Source organism: Macaca thibetana, chromosome 8, assembly GCF_024542745.1.
Source record: "Macaca thibetana thibetana isolate TM-01 chromosome 8, ASM2454274v1, whole genome shotgun sequence".
In the NCBI taxonomy this organism is placed as follows: Eukaryota; Metazoa; Chordata; class Mammalia; order Primates; family Cercopithecidae; genus Macaca; species Macaca thibetana.
Window position 1 is genome coordinate 56,975,081 of NC_065585.1, and position 20,640 is coordinate 56,995,720.

Below are 20,640 nucleotides of genomic sequence, written 5' to 3' on the forward strand. Positions count from 1 at the left end.
TAGGCTGGCCAATTTAAGAAAATAGGCCAGTTTAGGGCTATAGGAGCAGGAAAGAGGGCCTGAGGAAGAGTTTCTGTGAGGACACCTAAGAGTTTCTGTGAAGACATCTAAACAGAATATTGACTAAGTTTTCCCAAATTCCAGGCCAAACAAAAGATTTGCTGATCTATCTCTGTCTCTGTTTTTCTCTCCCTGTCTTTGAACATTCATTCAACAAATGGTGCTGGGAACTGTTCCAGGGCTAAGGGGTACAGTGTTTTAATAAGACAGATGAGGCACATACTCTGATGGAAAGCAAGTGAACAAATAAACAAGGCAATTTCAGAGAACAATAGGTATTGTGAAGAAAATAAAACATGATGCTTTGATAGAAAGAGATTGAAGAGACAACTTTAGCTTGGGTGGTGAAAAAACTAAATTGAATACCTTGTCTATGTACGTTAGGTAGAAACGGCCCTATAGTCAGCAAGAACCTGGATTTTATTGTAGATGAGACATCTTTCTTCAGTTCAAAAATAAAAGGATGGTAATTCTTGATAGGTGTGCTAATGATACAGCTGTTTTCCCAGCTCATAATATTCACTGAAAGGTAGTTCCCATTTTATAGAGACAGCAAGAATAGCATTTTACAGAGCATTTTGAAATTAGCTGTCTACCTCTCCTCCTCTGTAGATTGAATATACATTCTTAAAGAGTTCATATTTTTGAATCCAGAACTGCTAGTACAATGGAAGGAATGAACGCTTTTACCTGTTTCAACATTTAATTATATGGTATGTGAATTATTTAGAGCACCTTGCTAATGGGATCTTCAGATCACAAAAATCAGAATATCATACAGCAGTAATGTGTGATGTATTCTTATCTGGAATTTGTGACTACTTTCCCTAACTGCAGTATATTGATGATAAACTTTTTAGTGATTGTTCTTTTCTTCATTGCAACCATCCCCCAGTGATTTCTGAACGAGAGTAGATTAAAGAAGAAACAGGAAAAAGATATAAATACCTAAAAAGACAAGAGTGTCAGCACACACCCTTCTTTCACTTACTCCCCAGCTCGCTCTTTCTATGCTAGGGCTGAACTACATTTTTGGTGTAGCAACACTTTTTTATGATTTATTGTTTATGTATAGAAATTGGATAAAAATGAATATTTATATTATCATCTTCATGAATGATTATGAATTTTTAAGTTTTAAAATTAGTATTCTCTAAGTTAGAATTTCGAATGAATACTAATGAATAAAAAGGGGGTCCATATCTGCTACATCACTTAACTCTTTGGTGTTGAGATTTTTTCATATAAATTAATATAAAAATGAATATTTAATGTTTGGAGACTATAAATGTTAACACATAAACTTAGCACAAGTAGTAAACAAAGTATTCTGAATATATCAACTCCCTTTTCTTTTGAAACACAAATAAACACTTTATGTATTAAAATAGTTCACAATTTTTAATCCAAATGGTGACTGTGACATTCTTGCTTGAAAATAAAGACATTAAGGGAAACTTCAGAATTGTGAATTTATAAATTATTTAGAAGAATCACTTGTTAATATGTCACTTCCTTCCTCTACTATAATAAAGTCTATATTTTGAGCATTTTTCAAAAATACCCAAAGTGATTTGACCTATTGAGATGTACTGCTGCATCATTTCTCACAGAATTACATCTGGTCAATCTTAATTGATGAGCCCTGAAAACCGTGCCTGCAAAATCATTGCAGACATTCACGACTGTCTTAGTGAAAAAGTCTATTCTAATGGTTGCTTTGAACAGGTTTTCCCCTAACATTTATATACCAAAAACCAGCTTATGTCAGCTCTTGTGATAAAGTATTGAAAGCTTCCCAGAATGGCATTATCTTTGCCAGACACATCTATTAAGGCTCCCTTAATAGTTTTTTCTTCTTTGAGTTATGACTTTACTTTTTCTTTTCCAATGTTGAAAAAGTAATGTAGTTAATTAAGTGTAAATATTCTTGCTCTCTCTTTAAACACTACAGTACGTTTTACAATTCTCTGTAAACTGTAAACGTAAGAACAAAATGTAGTGTGAAATTAAATTCATGAATTTATAATGTATTTGCATGTTATCACAATATGTGATTTTACATTTCCAGTCCACATATGTTACAGTCAAATGAAGCATATATTATCCTTAGTTACATGCCACAAAACATATTTTTGTTTCTTTTTTAATGAACAAAGATGCTGGTTACAGCCTTTTTTATAGTAGCAAATCTAAATGGCTATTCAATGGAGGTTTATTAAACTTATACTCACTAATTGGAATAGTATTTACCCATCACAAATATTTACAAAGCTTCCATAATATGATTTTTTCATAATCTAGTTACCTATGTATTTTCCAGATTTTTAATAAGTATATATTTTCAACTTTTTACTAAGAAATTTTTCAAAAATACAGAAAAGTTGTAAGAGTAAATACAGTCACACCTAATATTTAGATTTCACAACTATTAGTGTTTTGCTTATATTTATTTCATATGTATGTATGTGTGCAAATGCTATACACATGTGCAACTGTTTGGCAAAACAAAGTTGCAGGTATTATGAAATTTGATCTTTAAATATGGGATCGAATGAGTATGTGTTGCGTTTGGCTATGTCTCTTTAGATCTTTTAATGGGCTGTTTTCTTCCAGCCTCTTTTCTTTTCTTTTTTTTCTCTCCTTTTTCTTCTTGCTGAGACCAAGCCAAGTTTATAGTCTTATAAACTATCTCCCATTTTAGAATGTGTTTGATTGCTTGTCTTAAGTTATTCCTCTCTTAAATGTGAAGAAGTCAAGTCTGAAGGCCCAATTAGATTCTGGCTTAACAAGTTTCACTTCTACATGATTGTACATCATAGATTTTGTGACTTTCAAATGCCTAGCTATTTGTGTTGCATCACATTATGAGCATATAGCCAGATGTCCACTATCACTGATGCAATCCTTGATGCTTAGGGTGGCAACGGGCATAACTTTGCCTTGGAAAGGTATACTTTTGCCATTAAAATTAGCATAAATACACACAAGTGCATGTAAAATTGGTGAGATTTTAATAAGATTGGTAAGTTGGATCAATCTCACTTTTCTGTTTTTGAAATTGTACTGTAGTTAGGCAAGAGTTACCACTGGGAGAAAAGTAGGGAAGGAAAAAATGAATCTGTTTGTATTATTTCCTATAACTGCTTGTGAATCTACAGTTACCACAATATGAAAATTTTTGTTTTTTTTTTTTTTTGCTTACTTTGCACCTGGTTTTTTGTAATGTACAAATATCTTCTTTCTCAATAATAGATGGAATGTAGTCACATTCATTGATGATTCTTGCTTGAACCAGTCATTTAATTGGGAGTTGCAAAATGGTTTTTCTCTTTCTGTTTTCCCTTCTGCATTAGGCATTCTTCTCTTAAAAGCTAACTCTCATGAACTAGAAATGAACTACGTTTTTTCTTCTCAAAAGGCAGCACATATATTTAACTCTTTCTCATAGTTAATTCTTTCCCTTTGATTACCAAGTTTCAGTGAAAAGAGTTCTTGCAATAGCCAGTTGCGATAGTAATGATTAATACTCTGAACTCTTAAATATATTCATTCAGTATATTATACCCAATTGCAGCCATTTTTCCTTTTGATTCTCAGTTTATCCCAAATTTACCCTTTGCTTAAGCTGCTCTCATGTGTTGGCATGCTTCTATTAGTCTTGAGTATTTCTTACTTCATCACAATTGTCCCAGGCTTACCTTCTAATTAGCCTATCTTGAGCCCAGACTCAACTGTTCTCCAAGAAGCCCTGATTTCCTTCTAATAGGAGCTCTATGTAATACCTGTTGGTGGAATATTATGGCTTCTATGTCTTTTGAGTCAACAAAATTAGGAGATTGTGAAAATTTCCTTAAAATTTAGAAAAAATTAGAAAATGCTATTTGTGTATGTGTTTAAATCATGAATTATTTTCATTCTAATTTCTAATCCAAATATAACATTAACATCTTTGTATCTCTTTATTTTACTCTGAAACTCTTTGTTCTAATAATATTAACATATTAACTTTTGTCTTATAGTAGTTTTAAATTTATAATACCAGAAATCCTTTTAATGATAAAATTATTAAATGAAGATTAATATTTATTTGAAGTTTCTTTTGTGGTCTGTTTCCCACTAATGTACAATCAGAGTACTCGGTTCCAAAGTCATATGATATATTTATTTTCTCCATGTGGATGTGTTTCCAATTTCTTGTACAGATGAATTTAGGGATTTATTTTTAGCACATGCTTTTTTTACCTTTGATTTTTTTTTTAATTTTTAACAATTCAACCTGACACAAATTTTTTTTGAATATATAAAACATGCACATGGTCTGAGAAATCTGTCCTTCATTTCCACACTTTTAGTATGTTCCACCCATTTTTATTAGTCAGTAACCACTTTTTTGTTAGTTTCTGTGTTATCTGTTTAGTAAGGACAACATAAGTAATATCTATATTTTATCTATATTTATATCTATGCCTATACAACAATGTTAATATAGATAAATTTTCCCATCCTCTTTTATACAGAAGATAAAATACATTTGCTATCACAAATGACATCACAGTGAGAAACCTTGCAAAAATTTATTTTTATTATAGTATATCATAGGAATTTGTAATGTATAGCATCTTTTTATTTGGGAGGTTGTAGCTTAATCTGAAGTGGATTGACAGAGAAGAGATTACTGGATCAAAAGACAAATATGTATATAATGCTATTAGATGTTGCCATATTGATCTCCACAAGCTTCATGCCATTTTGCACTCCTACCAGAAATATATATGGGTGCCTATTCCTACAAGCCATGAGATCAAAGCAATCTGATAATACGTGGTATATCAAAATAGTTTCAATTTGCATTTTACTTATGAGTGAGGTTGAATATCTTTCCCTACATTTATAAACCGTGTGTGTGTGTGTGTGTGTATGCACTGTTCATGTCTTTTACTGATTTTTCTGTAAGGTTTGGGGGTTTGTTTCCTTGATTTTTAAGAGTTTTTTTATATATTAGATTAATCGACCCTTTGTGATCTGGGATACACATATTTTCTCAATGTTGTCATAGCTTTTTACTTTGTTAGTGGCCTCGTTTGTTCTTGAAAACAAATTTATTTTTCAAATTTATTGTCAACCAATGTTTTTATATAATGTGGTTGTTTTCTAAGAAAAACAGCTACTGTCGACATGCTTTTAAATCCAACAGCTTCAACTTTCTGAGTTCCTTTTACTTCACCATTCTGAGCAACAAATGTCTTTGTCACCTTTTCAACAGAATCTAGTAATATGTTTTAAAATTTGAGCTGCTTAGAAAAAAAATTTTTTTACTATAATATATTTAAGTATTATATTTCTATTAAATGTATTTTATTGTTGGAAATATTAGGTGATATATTCAAATATTTACATAAAATACCCTAAAAATGTATAAATTTAACCTAATAATTGGTATTAGCCATCATCATCAGTCTTTCCTTTTAATTCTTCTTAGAGATGGGGGTCTCACTATATTGCCCAGACTGGCATGGAACTTCTAGACTCAGGTGATCCTCCTATATCAGCCTCCCAAGTAGCTGGAATTACAGGCACAAGCCACACCATCATCAATTTTTATTTCAATAAGTGCAGTAATTATGGCTGTGATTATGAGATATAGAGTCTGGCATAGGGTGTTATTAAAAAACTTTAAATAAGAAATTTTCTGAGAAATTCTGATGTTTTGCTTTTTCTCCATGCTTTTGAAATATGACTAAAACAATGAGTCAGTTCAGTGGTGAAAGTAACAGCTATTTAATAAAGTTTTCTCCAAAGTATACTTCTCCTTCCCTGAACTCCAATTGAAGTTCCCCATTTATTCTTCTTGCCCCTTCAGAAGGGCAATGTTCTGAAATTGGTGAACCTTTGGACGTCTGTCTTAGGGTTAATATTCATTGCTGGCTCCTCCATTCTGCCCAGATGTACATAGCTACCTGTGCACTGCTGCCTCCCAAACTCCACTCACCTATGAGACTGCCTGATGAGCTTTGCTACCAAGGGTTACTCCATGGTGGAGAGCATCCAGCTGGGTGCTTCTGAAATCTCCTACTGCTTGCAAAGAGGTAGAACCAAAGCAAGCCCTGCCAGGGAATGGAAAACCAAGACCACCATTTCTTTCTCTGCCTAATAAGCATCCATATAAATCACCTTCCTCCTTATTATGTATATAGCTGCCACAATTTTGTCTTTCTTTCAGTATTGTTGCATACCCAATTTTTTTCTTAGGAACCAGCTTAATTTTCAACACCAGTTTCCCCATACACACTCCATGCCCACATCAGAAGCCTTTAAAACATAACACATGGCCAGGTGTGGTGGCTCACGCCTGTAATCCCAGCACTTTGGGAGGCCAAGGCGGGTGGATCACTTGAGGTCAGGAGTTCAAGACCAGCCTGGCCAACATGGTGAAACCTCATCTCTACTAAAAATGCAAACATTAGTTGGGCATGGTGGTAGATGCCTGTAGTTCCAGCTACTCAGGAGACCAAGTCAGGAAAATTGCTTGAACCCAGGAGGCGGAGGTTGTTAGAATGTCATCTTAATAAATAGACTTAATATTCATTAAACAGCTACTTTGCTTTGAACAATCTCAGGTATATGTACTCATCCTATGATAGTTTGGTGAAAAAAATTGGTAGATTTTTCTAGTAAATGTGTTGTACTCCTGCAGTAAACCAGACACAGTTCACCATGCTGATAATCCAGTGCTAAGTAAAATACACACTGCCCCATTCCTTTGGAGCATATCATACAGTGGAGCAGGTGGAAGAAATTACTTCACAAATACAATGATGCAGTAACACATGTGCAAGTTCTGTGAAGTCAAAATGCAGAGTACCATGAGATAGTTCGAGGATGTCTGAGTTCATCAGGATATGCTATACCAGAACACCATAAACTAGGCACTTTACAAATGGCAGAAAATTACTCTTCACATTTCTGGAGACTGGGAGATCTAAGGTCAAGGCACCAGCTGATTCCACGTCTGGTGAGACCCACTTTTCATAAATGGCAACTGCTACTTGTATTCTCACACAGTGGAGGGGGCAGTGCAGCTCTCTAGGGCCTCTTTTATAAGGGCAATAACCTCATTTATTTGGGTTCTGCCTTCCAGGCATAATCATTCCCAAAGGAAAGGCCCCACCTCCTAATACCTTGGGGTTTAGGATTTCAACATAAGAACTTGAGGGGATACAAACATTGAGATCATAGCATACTGTTACGTAATTTCAGTCAGAGGGCAGCCAAGCCCACTTTACGGAATAACATTTCAGCTGAGAATTAATGGATGATTTGTGGTTCAAATTGATGGAAAAGGAAGAACATTTCAAGTACAGTTGTCTCCTCCTACCCATGGGGGATATGTTCTAAGATCCCCTGTGGATGCCTCAAACTGCAGATAGTACCAGACCATACACTATGTTCTTACCTATACATACACACACCTATGATAAGGTTTAATTTATAAATTAGGCACAGTACAAGATTAATAATGAAATAGAACAATTACAACAATATACTGTAATAAAAGTTTTGTGGATAAATACCTTATATGCTGGATATATTTGGTTCAGCATATAAACAGAACCAAAGACAAGAACCACATGATTATCTCAATAGATGCAGAAAAGGCTTTTGACAAAATTCAACAGCCCTTCATGCTAAAAACGCTCAATAAATTCGGTATTGATGGAACGTACCTCAAAATCATAAGAGCTATTTATGACAAACCCACAACCAATATCATACTGAATGGGCAAAAACTGGAAACATTCCCTTTGAAAACTGGCACAAGACAGGGATGCCCTCTCTCACCACTCCTATTCAACATAGTGTTGGAAGTTCTGTTTAGGGCAATTAGGCAAGAGAAAGAAATCAAGGGTATTCAGTTAGGAAAAGAAGAAGTCAAATTGTCCCTGTTTGCAGATGACATGATTGTATATTTAGAAAACCCCATTGTCTCAGCCCAAAATCTCCTTAAGCTGATAAGCAACTTCAGTAAAGTCTCAGGATACAAAATTAATGTGCAAAAATCACAAGCATTCTTATACACCAGTAACAGACAAAGAGAGAGCCAAATCATGAATGAACTTCCATTCACAATTGCTTCAAAGAGAATAAAATACCTAGGAATCCAACTTACAAGGGATGTAAAGGACCTCTTCAAGGAGAACTACAAACCACTGCTCAGTGAAATAAAAGAGGACACAAACAAATGGAAGAACATACCATGCTCATGGATAGGAAGAATCAATATCGTGAAAATGGCCATACTGCCCAAGGTAATTTATAGATTCAGTGCCATCCCCATCAAGCTACCAATGAGTTTCTTCACAGAATTGGAAAAAAACTGCTTTAAAGTTCATATGGAACCAAAAAAGAGCCCGCATCTCCAAGACAATCCTAAGTCAAAAGAACAAAGCTGGAGGCATCACGCTACCTGACTTCAAACTATACTACAAGGCTATAGTAACCAAAACAGCATGGTACTGGTACCAAAACAGAGATATAGACCAATGGAACAGAACAGAGTCCTCAGAAATAATACCACACATCTACAGCCATCTGATCTTTGACAAACCTGAGAGAAACAAGAAATGGGGAAAGGATTCCCTATTTAATAAATGGTGCTGGGAAAATTGGCTAGCCGTAAGTAGAAAGCTGAAACTGGATCCTTTCCTTACTCCTTATACGAAAATTAATTCAAGATGGATTAGAGACTTAAATGTTAGACCTAATACCATAAAAATCCTAGAGGAAAACCTAGGTAGTACCATTCAGGACATAGGCATGGGCAAAGACTTCATGTCTAAAACACCAAAAGCAACGGCAGCAAAAGCCAAAATTGACAAATGGGATCTAATTAAACTAAAGAGCTTCTGCACAGCAAAAGAAACTACCATCAGAGTGAACAGGCAGCCTACAGAATGGGAGAAAATTTTTGCAATCTACTCATCTGACAAAGGGCTAATATCCAGAACCTACAAAGAACTCCAACAAATTTACAAGAAAAAAACAAACAACCCCATCAAAAAGTGGGCAAAGGATATAAACAGACATCTCTCAAAAGAAGACATTCATACAGCCAACAGACACATGAAAAAATGCTCATCATCACTGGCCATCAGAGAAATGCAAATCAAAACCACAATGAGATACCATCTCACACCAGTTAGAATGGCGATCATTCAAAAGTCAGGAAACAACAGGTGCTGGAGAGGATGTGGAGAAATAGGAACACTTTTACACTGTTGGTGGGATTGCAAACTAGTTCAACCATTATGGAAAACAGTATGGCGATTCCTCAAGGATCTAGAACTAGATGTACCATATGACCCAGCCATCCCATTACTGGGTATATACCCAAAGGATTATAAATTATGCTGCTATAAAGACACATGCACATGTATATTTATTGTGGCACTATTCACAATAGCAAAGACTTGGAATCAACCCAAATGTCCATCAGTGACAGATTGGATTAAGAAAATGTGGCACATATACACCATGGAATACTATGCAGCCATCAAAAAGGATGAGTTTGTGTCCTTTGTAGGGACATGGATGCAGCTGGAAACCATCATTCTTAGCAAACTATCACAAGAACAGAAAACCAAACACCGCATGTTCTCACTCATAGGTCGGAACTGAACAATGAGATCAGTTGGACTCGGGAAGGGGAACATCACACACCGGGGCCTATCATGGGGAGGGGGGAGGGGGGAGGGATTGCACTGGGAGTTATACCTGATGTAAATGACGAGTTGATGGGTGCTGACGAGTCGATGGGTGCAGCACACCAACATGGCACAAGTATACATATGTAACAAACCTGCACGTTATGCACATGTATCCTAGAACTTAAAGTATAATTATAATAAATAAATTTAAAAAAAATAAAATATAATAAATAAATAAATAAATACCTTATAACACTAGACTTACCTATTTTTGGACTAGGGTTGACCACAGGTAACTGAAACTGTGGACAGTGAAACCACAGAAACAGAGGGCCTGCTGTAGGGCAAACTGTCTGCAAGATGTCTTAAGGAAGAAAAGAGCTTTCCTCTGTCAAGCAGCTGAAAGGAAGCTGATACAACTGGAGCGATGTGAGCACAGGAGAGACTGCTGGGAGCTGCGTAGGAGCTGGAGGCAGGAGTCCAAGTTTGAATTGCATTCTAGATGCAGTAGGAGGCAAAGTAGAGGCTTTACATTGGCATTGAAGTCATCTCAGTGAAATACAGTGGCACTCGGATGGTGACAGCGGTGATGGTGAGAAATCAAGAGATTTGAGATGCTGTTTCAGAAAGGGGGAAGACTAGACAGAGCAAGACCAAGGTGGCTTGGCAAAGGAGGGCCCAAAGAACAACTGGTGACTGCTAGAAATGTTCAGTGTGAACATGCGACACATTTGTAGATTTATGGAAAGCTGTTGGTTGAATAAATGAATCTATGTATCAGAAAAGAAGTAAAAGTAGATCAGTTCTACTGATTAGCTTTTTTGTTTTTTGTTTTGTTTTGTTTTTTTCTGAGACGTAGTCTCGCTCTGTCACCCACGCTGGTAGAGTGAAGTGGTACCTTCTCAGCCCACTGCAGCCTCTGCCTCCTGGATTCAAACTATTCTCCTGCCTCAGCTGATTAGTTTTATTAAAAGGTCCTGAAAACAGCAATTCCTGCTGATAGTAGATCATTAACATCATCGTTTCATATTCAGACAGTAGGCCTTTTCCTTACAGTTCTCAGCAAACAAATATACCTGTCATGAGCCAGAATTTTAAAGGATGTAAAAGAGTAATAAACAGAATTTCCCCGTGTGTTACTGCTCCATGGTGTACACTATGTGAACTTATCTCTGTGAACTAAATGATCTGTCTGGGTTCTATGCTACATGGAAAATAAATCTACATGTAAGACCGTACGTGCTTGTATCGTAAGTGAAATATTGGTGTTTAAGTAGGAATTCCAATTTGGTAATGTTTAAGCAGTGTTTTTTTCACAAGTTGACTTTACAGATAGGCTAGTTATGGTTAATATTTCCCCTTCCACCTCCTTCTATAAGGGCTGAACCAAAGAAAGAGAGAGGGAGAGGAGAAAGAGAAAGGAAGAGGGAGAGAGAAGAAAAAGAGGAAGGGAGAGAGGGAAGGAGGAAGGAGGGAAGGAGATAAGAAGCTTAAGGCAACATACAAATAGCAGATTTAGAGCTCCATAAGGGTTATTAGTCTTTCTTTCCCTCCCCATCTAAAACTAAAACCAAACTTATCTTGTTTAGAAGGGTGAAACCAAATGTATTTTTTTTATTGTTCAAAGACCTTTAAATATCATACTTTTCTAGAAAACAGAATATGTACTAAACATCTACCTATTCAAATAGAATTTTTATGTTCATGCGACCCCTTTATAGCTTTTATAATTTTTTAATAAGGAAACATCTTAACCACAACAGGGAAAAAAACTGAGATGTAATTTTAAAACGTTGACTTCTAAAAGGATCATTACTTTTACTTTGCTCTTTTCTCTTCACATTTTGTTTTCTTTAAAGAAATATTTATTGTGCCCCTATTATGTATAAGGTCCTTTTCTGGAAATAGGGGACTATATGTAAACAAAAGACCGACATTCTTGCCATCAGGGAGCTTATATATTTAGTGGAGAGAGAATGAACAATAAATTAGTAAAACAAGTATTGTATAAAACGACTATAAATGCAGTGAAGGAAAATACAACAGGAGAGGGAGGTGAAGATATCCAGCAGACCTGTATGAGTGCAGTGAGGGACTTCAGTTTTAGACAGCATCATCAGGGGATGTCTCACTTATAAGGAAAATGTGCACAGAGACCTAAATAGCATTTTAAGAATCCTTTCTCTATGAATTGTTCACAAACCCTATTTCTGAAATGGCAGTCTATAGTAACCATGGCATGAGTTTACATCCACTGTGACAGATGCTTTCTAAATTATTTGTACTATTGCTCTCTGCTAAACTGCAGATAAGTTGAATAGAGGCAGAACCTGAATATCTATAATTTATATGACTCTCTGCCAAGGCTGCTGTCAACAAAAACCAGTGGAATTCATCTGCAGTTTCACATGACCTTCTGAATTTTTGCAAATTGACTATGTTTATCTTGAGACAGAACTTGCATTTCTCCCCTTATTAGTGGCAAGTTGGGATTGTACTTCTATCTGCAGACTGCAACACGTGTCTGTTGCATAGAGCCACTGGCCCGGCTCCATATGTGGTGAGATTATAGCAATGGGAAGGGCTTTTGTGGGAAAAATTGGAATGTAGTCAAGGTTTTTTCACTAGATTTCCTCCCATTCTTCAGCTTGGAGAACTTTCTGTTTCATTGTTTCATAGATAGTCATGGTCATTATTTCTTTATCAGAATCCATTTGTTTATTCATTTCTACTAATTATTTTGGCATATATATTACAATAATTTAAGAACACTTTATTTGGAGATTGGCATGGTTTAAACACCCCGTTAGAAGCCCTTGTTATATCTAAACAAAAATTATGATTTTTCTTTTAATTGATTAGAATATCACTGACTTATATTTTATTTGCAGTGAACTCTTTATTTTCGTGCCCCTGTATATTTCTCTGAATCAATCTGTATATGAAATTGTATTTGAAAATCTGTTTCTTTTATCTACTGCATATGGATCAAAACATTATTAATACAGGCCACCTAGCACCATGAAAATTATCAAGAAAAGGTGAAAAACATTTTTTACAAATTGATTGGAATGAGATACGTGGCTGGAACTATAGTATAGCTAACATCCAAAAAGGAAACAATGAACAAGTGTCAAAACTGTAAACAGGGGTATGAACAGGGAAAGTAGATAACTTGTTTCAATATAATTTTAACAATAACAACAACCAAAAATGTTGGTACTAGTCTGTGCCAGGTTCTCAGAAAGTTCTTTGTATGTTATACAGTAATCATGCTATAAATTAGATATTAATTTGTGCTAACTCAATGACTAGTATATTGACCAAAGTGACACAGTTGTTAGGCAACAGAACAAGAATTGCATATGAGCTTAGAGCCATTAATTAAGCTATTTCCTCGTTTTTAAAAAAATTACAGAAGTTGGTAGAGAAGACAGTACATGATAACTAGAACAAAGTACAACTATTAAAGGCTTTTAAGACAGTTTTCATATTCAGATTCATTTGGGTGAAAGAAAGTTCATTGTTATCATATTAACTGAAGTCCAAGAATCCTCAGTAGATTGTGTGTGTGTGTGTGTGTGTGTGTGTGTGTGTGTATGAGTAACTGATAAATCCTAGAAAGTTTGGTCAGGCTAACATATTGTTAACCAAAAGCATGAGAAAGTCCTAAAATAAATCACTTATATAATGTATAAGTTGTATGAAAAGAGCAAGAAAGAAAGAGAATTAAAATGGAAGTATTTTTGTGATATATACTCGTCTAAATAGTGGATATACTTAACATCCAAGTGAAATATTGCTTATATGTACAGAAATTTAAAATAAAGTGAAATTTTAATTGTATTAAAATCAATTTTTAAAATACACCTAGTTTTTAAATATTAAAACACTGAGTCGTCTTTCATTTATTTTCAGATTTTAAATAGAAAACTACTTAATGTCATCAGATGTATCTTTTTTTGGGTTTGAAGGGTTTGTTTTTGTTTTTCGGGATTTTTTGCCCTTAGTAAATATTATGGTGAAACATATTGTGTGTAGGCCAATTATTAATTCAACAACTTTATAAAAACCTGCTGTGGGTCAAGCCATGTGTTCTTCACTAGCGGTAAGAATGAATAGACACTTTTCCTGTAAAATGACCTGTGCTATGATTGGGTGAAGTACAGGGTATTACCAGAGCAGATAGGAAAGGCAATTAACCCAGACTAGAATCCTCCTATTTTTTGAAAATAATTTTGCCTATTTTTCTTGAGTAAAGTTATCAGCCAAAAATATGTTTAATGATGAAAGAGGGCTCTACTTTATAACTGTATGAGACAATAGACATAACGGGCATACAGACAGATATTTCATCCTCAACATGGTAGGTGTGGAGATCTTGCATATATCTAAAAATGTTAGGAAGCATGCGTGGCCCTAGCGCTGCTCTCATATTCAAGAAACTGACATATCCACAAATCTGGCAGGGATTTGTCTGTGCTACCTCCATCTAGAAAGCCCTGGAGAAAATGCAAAATGACAAGATTCAGTATGTTGACATTATGTTTTTAATTACACTGTATGGCTTAGACATTAGGGAATTCACTACAAAAGATTTTGTGATCATTGTGGTCAAGTTGTTTAGCTCTTTCTCTGACGGATTTAATGTAAGACAATAATAAGGAAACCAACCTGACTGCAAAAGCATCCAGCCATTGCACTGTGAAATACCAGGGAGGCCTACATATTTGTTGAGAAATGCCTTTGCTTGGTTTGCAGGACCAGTGGTTTTGGCGAGTGAGAAACAACAGGGTGATGGATGGATACCCAATGCAAATTACTTACTTCTGGCGGGGCCTGCCTCCTAGTATCGATGCAGTTTATGAAAATAGCGATGGGAATTTTGTGTTCTTCAAAGGTAAGGATGTTTTCTATATCTGGCTATGTTGTATTTTAATCATTTTGTCTAGAGCCCTGTGCTGCACACAAAAGTGATGAAATGAGATTATATAGCTAATGAATTTAATGAAATAAGCTATGTTGACTAGAAATATAAATGAAATACAGATAATTTTCAATTTTTATTTTATTTGTTCTCATATGGTATTCTCATGTCAGATTTAAGAGATATTCTTTCTCTTAGAACTTTTAGATTTGACTTAAAAGTACCAAAAAAATTAATACATAAATAGCCATTTCTGCACTGACGAAAGGTTGGTTTGTTTGTTTGTTTGTTTGTTTGTTTTGTTTGGAGTATTTGGAGTTGCTTGCTGGTTTTAGGCATTCAAATCTATTACACTCCTATTTTCATACATAATCTCTGAAAATCTGTTTGATTTAATCAGTTTATTTAAACAGAGTCTAGTAAACTAAGAAATAAAGGTAAGGAAAACAGACTTATCCAGTTATCAGTATCATGAAATTTATGGTCTGTTATTTATCTGAGTGCCAAATTTTAATCTCACAAGTACTACCAACTGCCTGGCTTGCAAAAGTGAGATTACCTGACGAAGTGAACTTAGGCAACTGCCTATTATTTTATTCTCAAAACTAGTTAATATTCAAAACCACAAATCTTATATCTGTGGAGGAAAACACAGGGACAAGAGGCAGATTGAGTTGGAGGACTGAGGGAATTGTGAAGAGAATGTATTTGAGCTAAAGCTGAGGAGAACTAGAGTGTAAAAGTTTATGATTGAACATATTACCCAAGAGCCTAAAGGCCTGAAAATAAGCTTATACAGGAATAGAGATTGAGGAAAGGAAAAGGGGGATCTTAATCCCTCAAAAAGCAATTATTCACAGAATCAAACTAAAATAATAGTAATGATGAGGGTAATGAAAACGTGGGATTTGGGAAACACTTGTAATATTTAAAGTGAGGCTCAAACTACCTCTATAAAATGGAAGTATATACCTGGACTTTATCTTTACAAATTGTTCCTCAAGAAAAGAGGCAGTTTAGTACATTAACTGTAAAAACCTGAGAATTCTATGGCCATGTTGCCAACCTTGAACACTTACTAGATGTATGAACTGAACAAGCTACTCAATTCTCTTTGCCTTAGTTTCCCCATCTGAAAAATGGAGTTTGTATTATTCCCCATCTCAGAATGATTTTGAGAACTAAATTAATTACTACATGTAAAGTACCTGGCATGTATAAACCCTCAATAAATGCCAACTATTGCTGCTGCTGCTCGTAAGATTGCTATTAATTTTCTTGCCCTCCTGCTGTCTATAATAAGCATATAAAAAAGTGTGTGTGCACCGCGCCACAGTGGACAAAGTAAGGATACCACCTAAAGGCTGTGAATCTTAGCGACATGATATTCGAGGGAAATTCCCCTCTCCTACACCCTTCCTGGGTCCCATGAGTAGGAGCAACAAAAAGAAGGGCAGGTTCATTCCGACTAGCCTTCCACTTGGGGACTATCCCAGGAGGCCCTGCCTCCTCACAGGACCAGTAGTGCTCTCTGACAAAACTGCCTGAGGCGAAATTGCCACAGTCATCAATTCATGTTCTGACAGCTCTTTATTGCCTCGGGGGCTTCTCACTTTTATTCGCTTCCCTGCTCCTTACCCTGTGGCAGCTCCTTTTCATCTTTCAACAGCCAGCATAAAAGGTATGTCCCCCAGTGCCCTCCCTGCCCACCCTATGTAAGTAGTATCTTCTAAGTTGCACAAAGTATTTGTAAAAAAAATTGAAATTACCCACAGCATTCAGATGGAAATTTCATGAGAGATGGAACTTGTTTATATTTTCCTGCATATCATTTTATTTTCAGTTCCTAAAAGTTTTGGGTGCATAGTAGGTGCTCAATAAACATTTCAATAAAATATCACTGAATACTGATTTGGTTCAGTATGGTGTTTGTTATGCTATGGTGCTTACAACAGCAATAATTTCATCTTTTGTCCCAGACTTATCTAACCGCCAGAATGTTGTGCTTGTCAGTGGTCTCTTCTAGTACATTGTCAACCTCAGGAAATGCCTACTGTTATAAATTTTGTCACTTTGAGGATCCTGCTTGGTGACTCTTTCCTCCAGTTTACTCTTACCGTCAAGTAAACCCTCTCAAAGCCCAGCTATGACTTGTAGCTCTCCCGCTCAATAAAGCATTGATTATCTAGAAAGAGTCAGAAGTTCTGGGTATTGCCAGTGAAACCACACTCTTCCCTAGTCTCTACCTCATGACTGGCAGGAGAGGAGTGAGAGTCCTAGCGCCCTGGGCTTCTGAAGTGAAATGACCCCCTCCACTACCGTCACTACAGCAATCACGATCAAAATATTTCTCCTTGATGCTATCTCTTTATAGCCCTTATCATCCTCAAAAGATCAGATAACCACATCATTCCTTATCCCACGTGGTCACTCCATTTTGCTCTATGGGCCATGAGGCAATCTCTGCCCCTTTGCTAACAGTTGATCCCCTTCCCTGCATAACTTGTGCATGTACCATCTGACAAACCATATATTTTAATTGTTTATCTGTATCCTTCCCACTAGAATATCCCATACAGGCAAGGCATTCTTTTTTGTTTTTTTCTTTTACACTGTTTTATCCCCAATATCTTAAACTGGGCTTTGACAGACTTTTTCTGTAATGACAAAATAGTTAATATTTTAGGTTTTGCAGCCCATATGGTCTCTATTATATACCTTTCTTTGTTTTTTGTATGTGTTGTGTTCTAACTTTAAAAATGTAAAAAGTATTCTTAGACCATGGCCCATACAGAAGCAGGCTGTGGTCATAGTTTGTTATCTTAAACAATACTTGGAATATAGTAAACACTCAATAAAGATTGATTGAATGAACCAAGAATAACATTCAAGCCCCAACCTGTACTTATAGCCTTGTACAAGTTGGTCTCAACCTATACCAGCCATATTAGACTCTTGTTACTAGTGATTTAGATGTTATTCTTCTTTAATTTACTCTTTTATTTAGCCTCTTTGCCTTACATTATTTCTCTTTGTTTTCTTCTCTCTCTTTACAGAGATCATCTTTTATGTTTTTTTTCTTCTTCTAATCTATACTAGACAATTATTATGTATTTGAATAGCTTCATCTTTTATTCCCCTATTTAACTAAAGTCCATGTTTGGATATAAATGTATTTAACTGTGTATTTCCTAAAGGTATTTGGTATTAACGTTGTTTTCATTTTGCATAAGAATTTGAAGATGTGGATTCAACTATATGTATAAATGAGTGTTTAGTTATAAAGTACAGCTATTGTGTTAGTAATATAAACATAAATATAACATGTCTTGTTTATTTGAACTTTTATAAATCTTAAGAAGAATGAGAAGCCATTAGATACAATTAAAAATTTATATTTTGACTGGGTGCGGTGGCTCACACCTGTAATCCCAGCACTTTGGGAGGCCAAGGCTGGCAGATCACGAGGTCAGGAGATCGAGACCATCCTGGCTAACATGGTGAAACCCCATCTCTATTAAAAATACAAAAATTAGCCGGGCATGGTGGCAGGTGCCTGTAGTCCCAACTACTCGAGAGGCTGAGGCAGGAGAATGGCGTGAACCCGGGAGGCGGAGCTTGCAGTGAGCCGAGATTGCGCCACTGCACTCCAGCCTGGGCAACAGAGCGAGACTCTGTCTCAATAAATAAATAAATAAATAAATAAATACTTATATTTTGGTATAATTTAGATATTTTTTGAACTTGGGCAAAATTATATGTGCACATGTACATCATATGAAGTGGGAGTTGTCAGTATATAAATTATGAAAACATAAAACTTGTCCTTTATATATGTGTCCAATTCTATATTTTGAACATAATCTTACTGCTTTTTGGTATGTTAAAGTATGGTATATCAGAATGTAATGTAATATATTACATAATAGTATACTATAATGGTAGATTCTGCTTCCAACCAAGAGGTAATAATGGGGATCAGATTTGTTTTTCTTCCTGAAACAAATAAAAAATTGACATTATATTAAAAAATGATTTTCAAAGACACTGTGTATCAAGAAACAGAGGACATTGAATCCTGAGAGTCAAGAAATAAAGGAGATGAGCCCTGAAATTGCCATAGCTTCCCATCTGAATAATTTACAGGCTGTGGCACAAGGTAGGGGAACCCAGGCAGAGCTCAAAAGACTTCCTCAGTTGAAGAGACAGAGCTAGGAGTTCAGGGAGAACAAGGTGGCTTCATGCACAGGAGAAAGTAACATAGAGGAGAGAGCTACACAAGAGAGCCCAGAGATTAGCAGATGGACTCTCATACATATTGGAGAGATTATTGGTCAACTCATGTCTGTAAGGAAACTACTCAAATCTAGAAAAGGAACCAATCAGTGGGAATAAAAGGAGCAGGGCCTGACACTCACGGAGGGCCATAGTAACTGCTGCCCCCAACCACCTGTTCATAGGCATTGGATCGAGTATTGAAAAGGGCCTTACCTCAGTTATGCAGAATAATTATCCTAGAAATATCCCTGCTTGGATTCTACTTAACAAATCTTCAAAGTAAGACCTGAAGCCATCACATGGTTTCCAAATAACATTCCTAGAACACAGCTCAAGAATATTTATAGGGATACAGAGATAGTGACCCAACAAGGTAAAATTCACAGTATCTTGCATTCCCCAGAAGATCAGGAACAAGACAAGGATGTTTATATCAGGTCTGTTCAACATTGTGACAAGTTTTATCTAGTGAAATAAATAAAAATAATTTAGACTGGAAAGAAAGAAACAACGCTGTATTTATAGACAACATGATTGATATGAAACAGAAGTAAAACTGTATCCATGGATGTAATTGTCTGTGTAGAAAGAGAGAGGATTGCAGTCAACCAAAAAGCTTCCAGAATTGATAAGTGAGTCTCTCAAAGTTACAAGATGCAAGAACATTAATAAACATTTAATTGTATTTCTGTATATTTTCAAGAACTATAAAGGATCTGAGATTTTATCTTATTTATAAGCTAATAAAAGCCTGTTAGCCTGCCTCATGTTCATGGATGTTGACAGAAGACATGAGATTCCTGAGTCAGAGAAAAGGATGGAAATCAAAAGCAGTAGCCATAGTATAGTCATCTGTACTTGTTCCCTAAACCCCAGTTTTAAAAGTGTGATACTAAAAGGTGACACCTTACATGAAAGTAGTCTCATTGCAGGAAAGAAACCATGAATTAAAGTACCTAAATTTTCTATAATTAGCAACAAGCCTGCCCAAATTTTTCACTGAAAGGAGATATTTTCTTTATTATACTGGACAGTAAACAAACCTTTCCTTTGCGGTGAAGGGAGACACCGTATCTATAATCCAAGATGGTTGGCTCTACAAATATCATTGGAAATGGATTCTAGAACGAAGGCAGTCAGTGCCTCTGCTCTCAAGACAAACTGAAAAGCACAAGACCTATGAAGAATTATCTCCCATCACATACTAACAAAGAACAATCAGGAATTGAAATTTTAAAATAAAAGGCCATTTACAATTGCATTCGAAAACACCAAATACTGAGGAATCAATCTGCAAGAAAATGTGCATGACCTCTACATTGAAAACAACAAAACACTGCTAAATGAAAGTAAAGAGGCCTAAATAACTGGACAGATATGTCTCATTCATGGGTCAGAGGGCCCAGTATTATTACAATGACATTTATCACCAGATTGATGTTGACGTTCATTGCAATCCCAATCAAAATACTTGCAGGCACTTTTGTAGTAATGGTCAAGCTGATTCTAAAATTCATATATACAAATACAAAAGGCCTATTATAGACAAAACCACTTTGGAAATACTACTTGATTTTGGCCAGGTAAGGTGGCTCACACCTGTAATCCCAGTACTTTGGGAGGGGAGTCAAGTGGATCACTTGAGGTCAGGAGTGCAAGACCAGCCTG

At 35.8% G+C, this 20,640-nt stretch overlaps 1 protein-coding gene across 1 annotated transcript in view; it reads left to right on the top strand.

Annotated features, from left to right (window-relative positions):
* MMP16 (matrix metallopeptidase 16) overlaps nucleotides 1–20,640 on the top strand; it is a 294,102-nt gene that overhangs the window by 236,791 nt on the left and 36,671 nt on the right. Inside the window, exon 7 of the mRNA XM_050801222.1 lies at nucleotides 14,529–14,667. Coding sequence (XP_050657179.1) covers nucleotides 14,529–14,667 — 139 coding nt within the window. The remainder of the gene's footprint in view (nucleotides 1–14,528; nucleotides 14,668–20,640) is intronic.